Source organism: Aythya fuligula, chromosome 1 (genome assembly GCF_009819795.1).
Source record: "Aythya fuligula isolate bAytFul2 chromosome 1, bAytFul2.pri, whole genome shotgun sequence".
Lineage (NCBI taxonomy): Eukaryota > Metazoa > Chordata > Aves > Anseriformes > Anatidae > Aythya > Aythya fuligula.
In genome coordinates, this window is record NC_045559.1 from 7,753,666 (window position 1) to 7,769,448 (window position 15,783).

At 39.4% G+C, this 15,783-nt stretch overlaps 1 protein-coding gene across 1 annotated transcript in view; it reads right to left on the minus strand.

Annotated features, from left to right (window-relative positions):
- DMTF1 (cyclin D binding myb like transcription factor 1) overlaps positions 1-15,783 on the minus strand; it is a 28,383-nt gene that overhangs the window by 1,426 nt on the left and 11,174 nt on the right. Inside the window, exons 6-16 of the mRNA XM_032194440.1 lie at positions 15,123-15,199; positions 13,713-13,870; positions 12,905-12,937; positions 11,626-11,735; positions 10,656-10,884; positions 8,814-8,965; positions 7,353-7,562; positions 4,941-5,026; positions 4,150-4,308; positions 3,059-3,445; positions 739-883 (exon numbers count right to left, since the gene is read on the minus strand). Of these exons, the coding sequence (XP_032050331.1) occupies positions 739-883; positions 3,059-3,445; positions 4,150-4,308; positions 4,941-5,026; positions 7,353-7,562; positions 8,814-8,965; positions 10,656-10,884; positions 11,626-11,735; positions 12,905-12,937; positions 13,713-13,870; positions 15,123-15,199 (1,746 nt within the window). The remainder of the gene's footprint in view (positions 1-738; positions 884-3,058; positions 3,446-4,149; positions 4,309-4,940; positions 5,027-7,352; positions 7,563-8,813; positions 8,966-10,655; positions 10,885-11,625; positions 11,736-12,904; positions 12,938-13,712; positions 13,871-15,122; positions 15,200-15,783) is intronic.

Consider the following 15,783-nt stretch of genomic DNA (forward strand, 5'->3'; position numbering starts at 1 on the left):
GAAGTGCAATCTGAGCTTTGAAACAATTTTAAGGAATGTTACTCCATTAAACTAGTCAGTTCTCCATTTCAAGTTTCAAGGGAAGCCACGACTAACATGGATGCAACCAGTGTGACTCGTGTTTGGATTCACCAGGTATTACTGTATCAGGCCCAGGGCTGATCCTCAGATGACTTTGCTTGAGATGCTTCCTCCAGAAAGGAGCATTTGTTAGGAGCAGCACTGGGAGAACACATCTAATGCTGCTTCTAAGCCTAAAATGACTCTTGGCATGGGGAAGTGGAGCAAAGCTAGCAAGCCCCTCCAGATGAGTGCTGTGCAAACACCCCAAAGAGCCCAGCCCCTCACCATGAGAGCTTATCGAGTGGTTTATCAAGAGTAACTGCGTTTCTGATGCCTCTGGTTTTCTCTCAGATGAGAAACCAATTTCATTCCAGCACAGGTATGAAGAAACACACACCAGAGTTACTCATTAGCCTGTGTGTACTAATTCAAGGCTCAAGGGCAATGGAAACAGCTCAGTGAAGTCATGAAGCAGCTGCTGTTCAGCTTTTCCCACGAGGCCGAGATTTTATTCAACTTCTACTGAAGTAAGTGGGGTAATCAACGTGGTTAAAGTTTCAAAGCAATGCTTTGGAAAATAATTCAAGAGAAGACAAAGATCATTGTTTAAAAGAACTCCGAAGTGCTATACTGATGTAGTGAACGCTAGCTCCAGCATCAAATACACATACATACCTGTTAAGGTTGTTAGGGGCAACACCGATTCACTGTCTATATCATCTGACGTTTGAATAAAACCATGGGAGGAAGGAACAATAAGCACAGTTTCATCATCTATCGTAGGCTGATCAACTTGTTCTATCGTTGGAGAGCCCAGGTCCTGCACAATACAGAAGGACAGGACATGAGAGTGCATTTTTGGTAGCATGTGCTGAAAAACCTACTTTGGCCAGCCATAATAAGTAGACTCCCTGGATGAATTTTACCTCATTAAATTGAAATGTCAACATCTGAGCTAATTACTTCACATAATATACGTTTCATCCTAGTGTGCGCATCTAAAATGAGGTAAGAGGAATTCTACCCTGTGAGCAGTACAGGACATGGGGAGAGGAAATGACAGACTGCATGGTGGTGATAAAATGTTCCCATGTAAGTCAGATACTCTGTCTATAAACAGGAATAATCTTTCCCACTACCTGCTGCCTAGATGTTCTGAGAGACTGAAGCAATACCTTTACAGCGTCTCCCAGCTCCACAAATGTGCTAACTTTACCTGAACTTAATAACTTAGTTTCACAACTCCTGCCTCTGTGACAAGTTTTTACAGCTCAGAAGACTGATTTGAATTGCTGTGCCTTGTCCCATAGCTTGCTGGCAGTAGGGTGGCTCCAAACTTTTTTACTTCAAGGCACAGTATGCCTGACCTGCAAAAGCAGCTTTGTGCAGAGAACACAGCTGAACCTGCCCACAATAAGCAGCACGGCTTAGAACTGAGAAAAGGAGGTGTGAAAAAACACACCATTGAGACAAATGGGCACCTTTCCCAGTCAGAAATAACAGAACTCTGCAGCACAGCTGCTTACTTCCCACCACCCATACCCACACTGCCAATATAATACTTGCAAGTGCATAAAAATAACACTGACTTAGAGAAAGCAACATTTAGGTATGTCTTTCTAGAGTAACTTTTCATTTAGAAACTCACAGACAGTCTCTATTTCCTGGAATTTAAGCACACACATCAAACTTGAACGTGACTAGAAGGAGAAAGCAAATTAGAATTATAAACTCAGTTTACTCTTCTGTACAGGAAGTTTAGTACTTCTTGATACTCTGCTAGCTATAAATGATTCCTGCGAAGTTCAATTAGGAACTCTGCTTTTTGCAGAAATTTACCAATTCCAACTTGAGAAGCTGCATTTTTAAACAGAGTAGAAAGTGGATGGGCTGCCTCAACTGCTGAGAATTTTATCACAACCATTTCAATTATGAGATAATAGAAAATCCCCTGCTTTGATGTATTCAGGAGCCAAACACCTGTGTAGCAGCAGACTGTAGAGGTAGTGATCCTCCTCTTGGTAAGAGCATAATGGATAGGCAGTGTCTGTTTACTTTTGCAAAGACAAAGGTTAACTAAGTCCAAACGTATTAACAATGGATTTTTCAACATGGATATAAAGCAGAATTACAGCAACAGTAAAGCGCACTGTTCTGGAGAACAGGAGGTGGTATTCAAATCTAATTCATCTCTTTCCACAGTCTAACCTAATCAGACTTCAAGAGAAAGACGCATTTTCTACCTACTAAGTAGAGTTACATTCATTTTAGTATCTGTTTTCCTTGCCTTATTCATTATGATAGTTTCAGCAAAAGAAAAATGGAGGAATTTAGTATAAACACTCCAAATGCATGAAATCATTTGGATAAATTTGTTTCTGCACCTGAGGTGTTGAAGCTGAATAAAATCAAGGTCAGAGAGATAGATGACTTAAATGCTTCTCAGTCCCATTTAACAGATACTTAACTGGGAGTACACTGTTTAATAGAAGTCCTCAAAGTGGAAACTGTGTGCACCTAGAAATACATTATTAGATTCACAGGACAACAGCTGAATATTCTATCTCACCTCCACTGATCAGCAGACTATCTACCTGTAAAGTGCATGCATCATACACTTATCAACCTGGCTGAAAGTAACAGCACCAAATGGTAACAAAGACAGCTGTTCTGTGCTACAAATACCACCACTTTCCACTGCCCTCCCTCAGGAGTACCCTGAGTAGAGAAGCAGCTCCACAGCTAGGGAGGGATTCAGTGCCCACAATGAAGTCACATCTAAGCCTGAGTTCCAAATTAAATCCTACCTCTTTCACAGCCATAACATATTAACAAAGCTCAGAGACAGAGGATCTGAAAAAAAATGCTCTTGGAGCTATGATACACATTAAATCACTGACATTCACATGAATAGCTTAACATAAAGGTCAAAGATGCAATGAAATCCTTCTGAATACAGAGAGGGAAAAGGATCAGGTATCATGCAGTCCCTTACCTCAGTGACGTAGGTGCTGGGTAAATCAGAGTGAGAATCCTCTTCTGGTTTCAGGTTGGCATCCGAAATCTCCTCTTCAGTTTTTACCATAACTCCATCCATCAGCTCACTCCTATTCCTGCTGCTGAATTTTGAGGCATCGCCTTCACTGTAGGCTGCCTGCTCTTCATCGCTGAGCTTGGACTGATGGATGTCGTCTGGGAAGCTGTTTGTTTCTAGGGTGTCAGGAGGATCTGTCAGGTCAGCTGGCTGAATGTCTGAATCAACAGTAAGTTCTGCCTGAGTGACAGAGGAGGAGATGTCTTCAGCAGCAACAGTGCGGATGATGACACTTGGTGTGTGGCACTGTACTGTGACATTGTCACTTGTACTTAACAAGTGCTCTGGCTGTAAGCAGTATGTGCAGAAAAAAAAAGAAACAAACAAGAAAAAACAACTTAAGAGACTCTTTTCGTCCCAGCATCCTCACATCTTTCAGCAAACAGAAGCAAAAGAATTCAAAGTAATTGCTAAGCATAACTTTGAGGTCTATGTGTATAGAATGTCAACCCAGATCATCCATTATCCTTGTGTTAACTGTTCTGTAATTCACAAATGAAGTACAGACACAGTATGAAACACAGGCAACTATTCAGGTGAGGATTGCTGTGGATTCTGAAGATTATAGAGCTTTTTTTTCCCCCTTTTTGCATCACATTTGTTATCCAGTCTTCAGTTTCCTCCCCTTTCCCACCCTCTAACAAAGACTAGCACTGCACTGTAGGTTTTGAGAACATGAGCACAGGCTCGTAGGAATAACTGGAGACATCAGGAAATTTGTATTTTGTTTTGCTGGGACAAGCCACTAGATGGAGACATCCTGTTCTGCCACACTAAGAACTAACCATGCTAAGTTTTCAAGCAACTTGAAGAGTGTTTAAAAACGATTAAAAAAGAAATGCTCACGTTTCAGCAATTTAAGTGAAGTAATGCTGTTATGATTTGACTGCTTTTCAAATTTAACAGGCAAATAGAGGCAGGCCCCTGAACTATTACGTTCCCTTCCCCACCACTGCCCAAACTTCAGTCATTTCACTGCTCAAAATACATACAGATAAGGCATGAACTATGATCTGTTCTGGGGAGGCTGGAGCAGCAGCAGCTGTCAGGGTCAAGTTAGGACTAGCGGTCAGCGTTAAAGGCAGGCCTTGGCTTGAGCTCGTCTGTAATAAGTAGGTGCCTGGCGTTCCAGTAGGCTGGAGGTGGAAAGACTGCAGAAGACAACACAAGTTTAATACCCAAACACGCTGATTTCCTGCGCCGCACTCAGAGCACGCTTATTTACAGCAGCTAGCCCCACTGTAATTCCCCTGGAATAAAACAAACAGAAGCCCAGTGCCTACTGCTCTGATTCCTGTACTGCACTCCAGAAGGAGAAACAAACTTGGCTACAGCTTTAGGCTACTGAAACATCTACTAAGGCTAACAGACTGTATGTATTACACTGTACAACAGCAGGTAAGAAATAAATTCAATTTACTCTTAACATTGAGATGGAAGACAAAAAATGCTGTAAGTTGTAGTACAACAGAACTAAGAGAATCTTTACGTGCTGGGAATTGTCTCATGTCAGATTTCAACAGAACACAAGCACAAAAGAAAACTTTATAGCACTAAAGCACTGAGACAGATTTAAAGCATTTAACTATAACTCACATTTTATTTCACATCCCTAGTATGTCACATTATTTTGGAAATACACTTTGCTTTGAACTTCTCAGTTTTAGATCTGTTAAATTCCTCTTTCCATTTTTTTTTTTTTAATGCCCAGTTCCACAGACTATGATGTATCTGTGCTTAACACAAAAACCACAGTAACAGATACCAGTTCTCTCTTACGTACTGGAAGAATCTCAAAGGTCTGTAGTGTTCCACTGTTTAATGTTATGGTCTCGGAATCAACAGTGGCAGCAGGGGAATCTGTTGAGGCTGCAAAAGGAAAAAAAAAAGAAAGGTTAAGTGTGTAAACCAAAGTGCTTCAGCCCTGCAGAGAGCATAGCACTGTAATTGCTACACAGCAGGGTATTGTTAATTCCAGTAATATAAAAAAGAAAACCACGGCGATCCTAACGACAAGTTATTCTAATTGGTACTTAAGATACAATACTACGTAAAGGTTCCAAGGGAGAAAAGGCAAACAATAAAGTTACCTGACATCATCTAATTACTTAAGATGTATAATGAAGTTTGTACGGGGTTCTGGTGCAACAATATCCTTTGGATTATTATTATTATTTTTTACATGGTGTCAGGTCTAATATTGCTATGACTCTCACAGACTACTTGTTCTCTCTCTCTTTTTTTTTTTTTTTTTTAATAAAAAAACCTTTTCTGCCTTCTGCAGTATGTCCATCACTGCAGAAACATCAGATGTTCCTTCCCCACGGTATTTGCTTATCTTGTGTGTTGTGGTTGAAGGGTATAAAAGCTGTAAGTATTCCTATCACAGGTAATTATTTGATTATTCTCATTAATACTAAAAGGAGCTACGAGAACCACTAAAGGTAGTTTATGTATCAGACATTTCAAGATCTCCAGGTACAAACAGGTCACACATAAGGCTTTAAAAAACATTGAAAACGCTGTTCAGAACCATAATGATGATTTTTAATTCCTGAAAAACTCACAAGTTCCAGAAGGCAGGAGGCAAATTAATTCTTTATATCAGTACCAGTAATGCCATAAATACTAGAAGGGCAAAATACCTACTTAATAAAGACAGCAATGCTACAAGCACTGGAAATTTTTCCATCTCACAATCTGTGGCTTCAAAGTAGACTAATTTTGGTCTCTAAGAGGACAGGAGCTCCAATTTTGATTAATGTAGTGGCGTGTTCAAAGTTTCCTGCTGCAGATTTCCTGACATCCAGTAGCAGACAGCTGTAAAATGCAGCCTGTTACCTAGCCAATTATGTTCATAAAGCTTATAGGAATTACCCCTTTGAAATGCTGAGCCTTCTCTCATATGCAGCTGAAATTGGCTAATTAACAGGTTCAGCTCTCAAGGGATTGAGAAAAAGGCAGACAAGACACAACATTCACTTTGATTAGACAAACACAAATTCTTCAGGAAAGCACACTAACACGGGGAAGAGACTTGTTAGGCAGATGCAAAGGCAAGTGAGATCACAAAACTCCCACTACAGGATTACAGAAAAGACTAAGGGTTACAGAATACCAGCTGGCTCATCAAAAACCAGTAGCTTTGACCAAAATTGGCTGAGTATGAGACTACAGATCTGTTACTGCAGGTAAAAAGTTCTTGGGTTGACGTTGCATGGAATTCTAATTAAGAAATAAATGAGACAAAATGAAGATGGCACTTAAATTCATTAAGACTGGCTAATCGAATGAAATTATAAACAGAAAATTAGTTACCAAATGCCTTTCTACTCACATGCTGAAGCCCTATTAGCTAACATTTTAATCAGCAAGACTGAAGCAACAAATATTCTTAATAAAATTCACAAATGACACACTTAAGAACAGCAGACAATGGAAAAGACAGGCTGCATACGGGGTGACTGGCTTGGAGTAACTTAATAAGATTAGCTACAAAACCAAACAATAAGCACTACAGTCGGGGTAGAGCTGGTAACAAATGTTTGCTAATGAGCAAAGCTCATCCTTAAGAGGATGGGAAGCAACAATTTAAAAAAAGTGGTTAGAGCAGATTGGTTAGGGCAGATCATCAGCTAAACTCATCTGTGTAACACAGCGACTAATGCCTTCCAGACTCTCTGTGCTTAGAAGTAACTGAATAATGCAGAACAAGACTGGAAAAAAATATTATATTCCTTCTTGCTTCAATGCCCCTCCATCAGATGTTAGGCACAGAGGTGTCTGCATTTTACAAAAGGAGATCTGGTACATTATATTCCTTGCTACGGACAAGAGTTATCGGAAGAAACTGGTAGATTACACTTATATTCTGCATCTTCATTAACAGACTTCAGTATGTTCTCAAGAAGCCTTTTCAGAAGAGGCTTTTGGAAAGAACACGTTATGTGGCATGCTCTTCTGTCCATGTAGAGAGATGTAACCCCTGGGTGCAGCTGCTCCAATTGCAGCTTCTAGGGCCTACTGTCACAGAAGTGCCTAAATTTGCCTAACGAATTTAGAAATGGGGAAACGGAATCCAGGAATCCTTATCTGAAGTTGATCACAGCAGAATTAACTCCTCCTTCACCTTTTTAACAAAAGAATGCTTTAGGTTTCATTAGAGGACAATGAGCCATGCATTTCAGCTACTTACAGACATGTGTTATCTGGACTGGGATCTGCAAAGCTGTCATTGGGCTTGAAGCGTTGCCAGCATTCTCCTCTAAACGAGCCACCCGAATCTGCACGTGCTGAACCCCCGAAGTGGAGTTAGTGTTTGGTAATCCACCTCCAGATCTGTTCTCAGAAAGCTGTTGTCCTGGATTTTGGTTCTCATGCAGTTGCTTAAGGCCCTTTATAAGTACTGAGAGAAAGAACACTGATGCTAAAGTACGTTGAAGAAGGACATTTGAAATTGTGCATGTGAGATTTAACCAAGATGAGAAAAACAGCAAAATCTTCCTGAATTTGGAACCTAAACAATTCAGAGATTTTTCAACTACACATTTAGCACATATATACAAGACCTTTACAGTTAACCACTGGAGTGAACCTGGCTTTCTCAAGGAACCTAGACATTTTAAAATGCTTGGAAAATACAGAAAAGCTCCTAACCTTTTGGACCTCTTCAAGAACAAGCATAATATCCTCCCAAGTTGTAATTAAATGCCGTACCACTGGCTGTGTAATGCCGCTATCACAAATAAAACCTCCAATTTTAGAAAAGATGGAATTAGATTTGAGAGACTGACAGACTTGTCAGTGGAAAAGGGGACCGAGAAACAGAATTCATCTCAGCAGCTACACTGCAATTCTTCATCTGCACACACAGTGGCCCACTGCTCAAACAAAAGCACCCACCTACCTTCCCTACTATTACTTTGGTCCCACTGAGGGAGCAGTTGAAATATACAAGGTAACAAAAATTGAGTCCTGTTTTTCTAGCATTCAGTATAAGGGAACTGCTACACACCTCATTTCTGTGTCTCTGACTTTTTTCCCCTCTCTCCGACACAGAGAAAAGGAGGACTGAATGAAAGTTCATGTCAACTGAAATATCCTGTGTCAGGCACTGGTTTCTCTAACCACGAATGAAAGCTATGAGTTACACATAATAAAGGGAGCTTTATAATCTCAATTCTTCCCCTCTTACTCACCATACAGCTAGTAACAGATCTGCCTTCTGTTACAATTAACATAAAATAAAAACTGTGTGGTTAAACATTTTGAAGGTAACAGATCTAACCTGAAGCGATACTGCCAGACTCTCCCACTTGAAGAGGCCCCTGTGCTCCACTCCATACCAAAGATCATCACCATGAGATCTGCCAGCTGAGCTGCTTAGATATGTGCTCCCACTTCAGCCAAAGTGAGGGCGGTTGGCAAAATCTACTGTTTAGTTGTACAAATCAGCTTGGCTTGTTTCAACCGAAACATATAAGGGACTGGATGTTGGTGCAACTTAGCCAGCAGATATAAGGGGCCAGTAACTTCCAGTATAGGAGCAACGTGCTCTTGGGCCATCAATGCTTAAGCAGACAACAAAATGCAGCCCTATTCCTCTGACATTTGTGAAAGGAGCTTTCAGAAGATAAGTGTGCAACTAGTACATTACCAGGGAATGAAACATCTTTGTGGTTTGCAATCTGCCTTTTAATGGTCCACCATTTACTCCGAAGCCACTGCGGTGAGCGGACACTACTCCATCCTTCAGCTAGTAAATCCCAATTGATGTCATTTTCATCAGAAACTTCAAGTTCCGCTATCCTGACAAGACAGAGAACAGATTTACCTGTTAGAAACTACCCTCCAGACTGGAAGGGCTGTTGCACATCTCTGGTCTTGTCAGATGTAACAGAGGCCAAACGGCATGCTAGTGAATGGTCCGCCTGAGCTCAGCAACTGACAGGCTCCCAAGGCTCCACGCTGCCAGAGGTCAAGCAGAATCATCAACAACAGACGATGGACTAGATCTCTCAGGTGATCCAGTCCATCCCCTTGCCATGCAAGGTTATTCTCCTTATTACACGTACATTAGGGCTCTGATCAGATTATTGTTAAGCATTCCAAACAATGGCGCTTGCATCTTTTTTCTTTAGAAAACCATTCCCCAAACACATCTCCAAGGCAGGAAATGTTTCCTGAGATTCACCCTGAGCTTTCAATTAATTAATTTCATGTTATAATTACTTCTGTTTTCTCCTAAGTAACACTCATCCATCCTTAAAATGAATTTTTGCCTCCTCTCAGATGCTTCTTAGCCAAAGTAGATGAAGTTAGCTACAATACTAAACAGTTCCTCATAAATTAAACCCATCGAGCTCTCCAGATAAGGGACAATCTTCACAGTTCTGGCAGATGTTATGCACACACTGGGTTCTACCAGAATTTGTCTGAATACTATAAATCTCTCTGAACTGCCTCCAGCTCATCTGTACCTGGAGCACATGAAAGAGAGGAGAACAGGGAGAGGGGAAAGGATTTTTGTGAAAATTTAAGAAAAGTTCTCTTCATAAACCAAGTAATAGTACCAAATACTCTCACTAGTTAAAAAAAAAAAAAAAAAAGAAAGAAAGAAAAGGATAAAAAAGCTACCAAAACCAACTCTGAAGGATGAGTTAAGGATATCTGAACTAAGACTAAACAGATACCATTTGTACAGAAATATTAAGAATTATATCCGGCACATACTAAAATGCAGAATCAGGGTACTCATTATGAACTCAACTCAAACAGCTTCAGGAAGTTAGTGAATAGTGCTCTGTAAGTAATGCTTAGATTCCCTATATGCCTTGGATTTTTATTCCCACCCAATCAACCCATAAAAATCCCCTGGCTAAAAAGTCTGAGTTAAAGCCATTTGAAATGGGAGGAGGACTGGAGAGAGCAAAAGATTTCCAAAGTTACTGAGATTTTCACTACCAGGTTGCTAATTCAAGTGTAACCATCTGAAGTGCTAATCAGCACTGATCCCATCAGTGTTTGGCGGCCTACATGAAATTCACTTGCAGTCTCAGCTTAGTTCTTTGTAGACGAGATGTCCACATCACAGAAACCACCACCACACTTGCCCCTTGTTGGTCATCTCAGCAGAGAGGCCAAGGACTGAACGGGCAGGGAGACTGAACTACCCTCCAGTTAAGGGTTAAAGCGCATCGGTGGGGCAATGTGTGGGAAGCTTGCACGGTCGCTGCCTGTGCTGTACCTGTTCTGTGGAATAAAGAAGACTGCAGTCTCCAGGGTTTTCAATCTGACACCTTTCCCGAGCACTAAAATTCACTAAAAAAACAAAAAACAAAAAATACGTTCAATAATAAATCTCTGGGAACTGTAAATGCAGCAGTGACTTCTGGAGGGTTCTAGTTTTTAGAGTTTAAGAAACCAGCAAAAGGGACCCCAACGGAATCCTGCTAGCATCACTTATTCTGAACCTTCAAAAGCAACTAAAACAACAAACCTCAAGATCAGATTTATTTCATCTTCCTTGGTCCACTCAGTTCCCCCGCTTTGTTTCCAGTTGAGATAGTTGAGCCATTTAGAGCGGCACTGCTTTTCAGAGCGCGTTCCGACCCGTTCTGCTACGGCAGCCCAAGATACACCTTGCGTGACAATGTCACCTGGTACCGTGCTGGTTAGCTCATGAACTACTTCTGCTAGCCTCTTTTCTTCTTCCTCTGTCCACTTTCCTGAAAGAGAGACAAGCCCTCCAAGTTAGCCAGCAGCAGATACTGTCTGTTCTGTTCTGTAACACGTCAACTGATATTTATCGTTATTGCCTAATCCAGACAAGTATTAACACTCATACTTTCTTACTTTCTTTCATACTGACAATTTATAATATATCCATTCTTGCTTAATAGGTGCATAATTCCAGTTTTCCATTCTGCTGTCAAGTTTTAGTCTCTTCTCCTCTTGCGTATGAACAAAACACCCCGCAGAACTGATCAAAGTATTCACCAAAGCAAACCGGTGCAAGCTACCTGAGTTACATGAGTTGAAGTAAATTAATCACGTAACAGCTTAATTTACTAATTAACTACCTTAACTACTAACTTACTTAACTACCTAAGGTCTGAATAAGTTTTCCTTGCATTTGAATATATACACTGCACATAATATTTTACTCCTTAAGTGCAGCCGTCTCTTCTCTGCATGTCTGTGAACACTCAACACAAGGGGAAATACTTCTTAATCCACCTCTGTAAAATATGCTCCAGTGGCATAAACATCTGATGGATAATGGGCTACAAAACTGATTTTTAAGAGAAACAGCAGACATCTCTACTAAGTGCATTCTAAAAGTGTCACCAGATTTCACATTATAAAGTCACCCAGTCCAGAGTTACACATCTCTGAAGGCATCACTGACAAAGGCAACAGGGTTTTAATTAGACACTTTAATTAGACATTTAAGGTGTTTACCTTACCTGTGTTGCAAGTATCCTTCATCAGTCTACACCGATCTTTCACAGACGAAGCACTTCTCCCCAGTGCAGCTCCTATCGTGGCCCAATCATTACCGTGCTTTATTCTCAGCCTGAATAGAAACACGCTCATTAACACCATATCCAGTTATGAGATTACAACATTATTCTCTACAAAAACAGGATAAATGTGCAGATCACAGGCTTAAAGAGAGAACGGGGAAGCACTTTGATATTGCAGTATAGTTTTCTTAATGTATTTTTCCGCCATCACTGCAAATTTTTCTGTGTGTTTCTAGAAGCCTTCTTCTAGAATGGTGGAGCTAAGCCTCAGGACACTTGCTTATAAAACATTTAGCATCTGTCTTACAGGTGTGTTGTGAAGCTTAATTACTGTGTTAAACACAATATGAACGTTTAGATAGACATACAAAATCCATTCCACTCAATTTCCTCAAGGAGTTTCAGGTGGTACAGAGACCGCTTGAGAAATCTAAGTAATGGCTGATGAAAACCCAGGCATCCTAAAATTTAAATGAGGCAAAACACTGCAAAATCACGTCCATAATTTTAACATTTCCTCCCCCACACAATACAGGGATGCTTAACATGCTGAGTCACAACTACTTATGGCACAACTGGAGCCACAAGAATCTTGTGAATGACACAAACCAGCTAAATTGATCCAAACAAATCCACCAACACAATGTAATAAAATTACATTTTATTACTCTGCCCTCCTTCAGTCCAAAAGGGTTTCTTCAATCTGGTCAAACCAGTAAAGCTGCAAAAGCAGGTAACATCTGCAGCTCCTACCCCTTGACCTAATAGGCAAAAATCTAAGAGCCTTATTGACAATTTCTGCCTCTCCACCATATTTTATTGGTCAAGAGTAGTATTGTAGTATTTCCCCTATAATTTTCTTTAGAAATAACCATTCATCAGGTTTCCTAAGAAATGGGAAAGGCTGTTTATCACAACCACAACTGAGCTCAACCAGGCTTGTAAAAATCTGCAATGCTGTTTTCAACGGAAGGCTTATTTTAGAACTTAGTTGCATGTTGCGTAACTCTTGAATAGACACTAGAAAATATGCAAAATAATCAAAACATAGATTTCATTTCTCCTCAGATTAATTTACTGACCACACTTTTCTGATAGAGTTGGAGCACTCAAATTCACTTGCAACTTTTCAGTTATTTCACATAACAAATCCCAGTAAAACTATTCAAGCTACTAAATATAAAAAAGATAGCATGAACTTTTTATTAAAAAGACTTACTCTTTAAGCTTTTCAATTTCCTGAGGTGTATACCTAGGTGACAGGTAAATAAAAATACATTATTTTTAATAAAAATCACATAGAATAGATATTTTTGTTTCACTAACCACATATTAAAATTTTAATTACCTCAAGAGATTAAGGAATTTCAATGCTAAGGAACAATTTCAATGCTAAGGATGCTTGGAAAGAACGTGAAGAACAAATGCCATTTTTCATGCTACTGCATTTCTAAGATTCCTCATTTGCCACTAAAAATCACCATTCTTACTGAACTAATTTCTAAAAACAATTAAAATTTCATGTATTAGTCTCTCAAATAAACAGCTATTTTTTTCCTTCCTCAGTTTACAGCCACCATAAGGCAGAATTCCGTTAAAAAAATCACCATTGAGATGATGTTTTCATTTTCAACCACGTTTAAAAGCTAAAACCTAATGCCCTCTAGCAGCACTTCCAGATCACACCATACCCACTGCTTTACAGATAGGGGAAACTAAGGGCATAGGGATTAGGAGCAATTAGCTCAAGGTCACAGTTCTAGAAGGAAACTATACCTCAGCAGATCCATGCTTGTGTCAAAGTCTTCTAATTGCATCAGAATCCCCTCTGCAGCCTGCCTTTTAAGTTGTGGATACCATCAACTTAACTATTATCAAGGTTGATCAAGCAGAATTCAGCAGAGGTCACATAGGAAGAGCTGGGTCTGTTTGGCTAGTATCTTCTGGCTCGTGTATAACATGTCAAACATTAAACACATGGCCCTACTCATACCAATAAAACCATGCAGCATTAGAGATTTTCATACTTTCCAACATGGTTTCTGTCATCATACATGCGAAGAACTCTTCTATAAACAGCAAAGAGAGGCCGATTCAGACCCCAAGCTATTGTCCTGTAGAAATCTTTTCTTTCATCTTTTGACATTTCAAATATAATTTCAGTGGCATCTTTTATTCCACGGGCCTAGAGGAAAGTATTTAAAAAAAACCTTAGATAAAGTCTCCTACAGATCAAGAAGCAGAACATTTATGAACTGAAGCTTAGCATGCTATTATGAAACTTTCTATGTATTCCAAATAAGACAGTCCAGAATTGAAAGTATTTATGAAATAGCTACTTTAAAAACAAATCTTTGAACATTAGGTGTTTTTTTTTTTTTAAACACTGAAGTTCAAGTAGACATGGGAGATTTTTCATCCACATACCATCCTTCCAGCGTTGTTTTATTATCAAAAGCTGAAGTGTCATTTATAACATTATAGAAAAGACAACTGGATGGAATTAGCCTGGATCACGTAAGTGGAAGTTGTTGAATGGTTTTGTATCCATTTATTACCTAATTTTGGATATTCTTCATCTGAAAGCAATTTTTCCAATTAAACTACTCTTCTTGTTCAGATGGAAACTTAAAGTAGATTTTTATACAAAAACACTGGAGTTAAGCATAAAAGCAAAGCTTTAGTTTGATTTCAGCTTAAACTACAATTCCAAAAGACAAGAAACAAGATAAATGGGGAACTATGAATCAAGTATGAATCAAGTATGAATCAACTGATTCAGCAGTAACTCAAGGAAGTCATCTAGATAGCTTAACAATGCTCACCTAGATTTAGAAAATAATACTTGAATGATTTTGTGGGAGAAACTGTAATACAGGTGTGGGCAGACAACAGATTTCTACAACTAGTCCTGAGGGATTTGTATACCAATGATGACTCATTTCAGGGCTTTTTTGGATCCCCAAATGAAGGATGGTGAACCTGTAATATCCAGGCTATATATTCTCAGCTACAAGCACTCAGCTCAAATATTCTCAGCTGTAAGCCTACCACAAATATGACTTATTGGCAATTATCACTGTCAGCATTATAACTGCATGCCTACTTCTACACTGAACTCTGACACCGATATATTAATGGCAAGAAAGCAGATACATGCATCCGATCAGTGTACTAAAAGCAAATACAAATATGGCATTGAAGGAATCTGGAAGTTGTATTCAACACTTTGTAAAGAAAATGAGCTTTACAAGGTTACATTTGGTAGCCTTTGTTCCTGTGTACTATTATCTTATGTATTTCAAACAAGTAATGACCATTTCTATGTACTGATCAGAAGTGTGTATAACACATTCCGGGAAGTGCTGAAGAAAGTTGATTTCTAGCAGGAGCACCATTACTACACCAACTGGCAGATAACATACTCTAACACATACCTTTAAATAACGTTCAATGTTACTCATCAAAATGTCAATTTCTTCTTTTGACCACATTCCCTGCTTCCACTTATGGCCTTAAAACAGAAATGAAACTAAAGTGAAAGTCAGCAAAACAATGTATCAGAAAAATCATGCTTCAGTATTGCAATTAAGGAAGAAAATGGAATATTAAGTTTAGCTACTTAACATCTGTTTAATTTTAGTTAGTTTATTTCAGAACAGCTAAAGCATCCTCAGTAATTGTCAACTGCCAAAAAATGTTTAAATAAAGCATGTCAGACCCCTTCTCAAAACCATAAATTTTTAAAACACAGAGCACAGACTCCTCTGTGTGCTGTCAAGTCATGTTTTCAGGCTCTCTCTTCAACCACAACTGGAAAATTTCTCTTTAAACTGACAGCTGAAATTTCCATGCACTCGAATGATTCCAGAAGCTGGGACCTGATATGTGACTCACAGTACTACTCAAGAAATTAGCAGCATTGTGGGGTTCTCTTATACGCCTTACTGCTTCCCAAGATGTGTGCAGTGCTACCCACTGGAGTCCTGTCCATAGAGGTGTCTTCTCACAAGCTGCATCCTCTCTTTTTTGCATTGGGAATAGCGTTCAGTGGTCACAGACGGAAGAAAGACTCAAGGTGTTTTATTTCCCAAAATA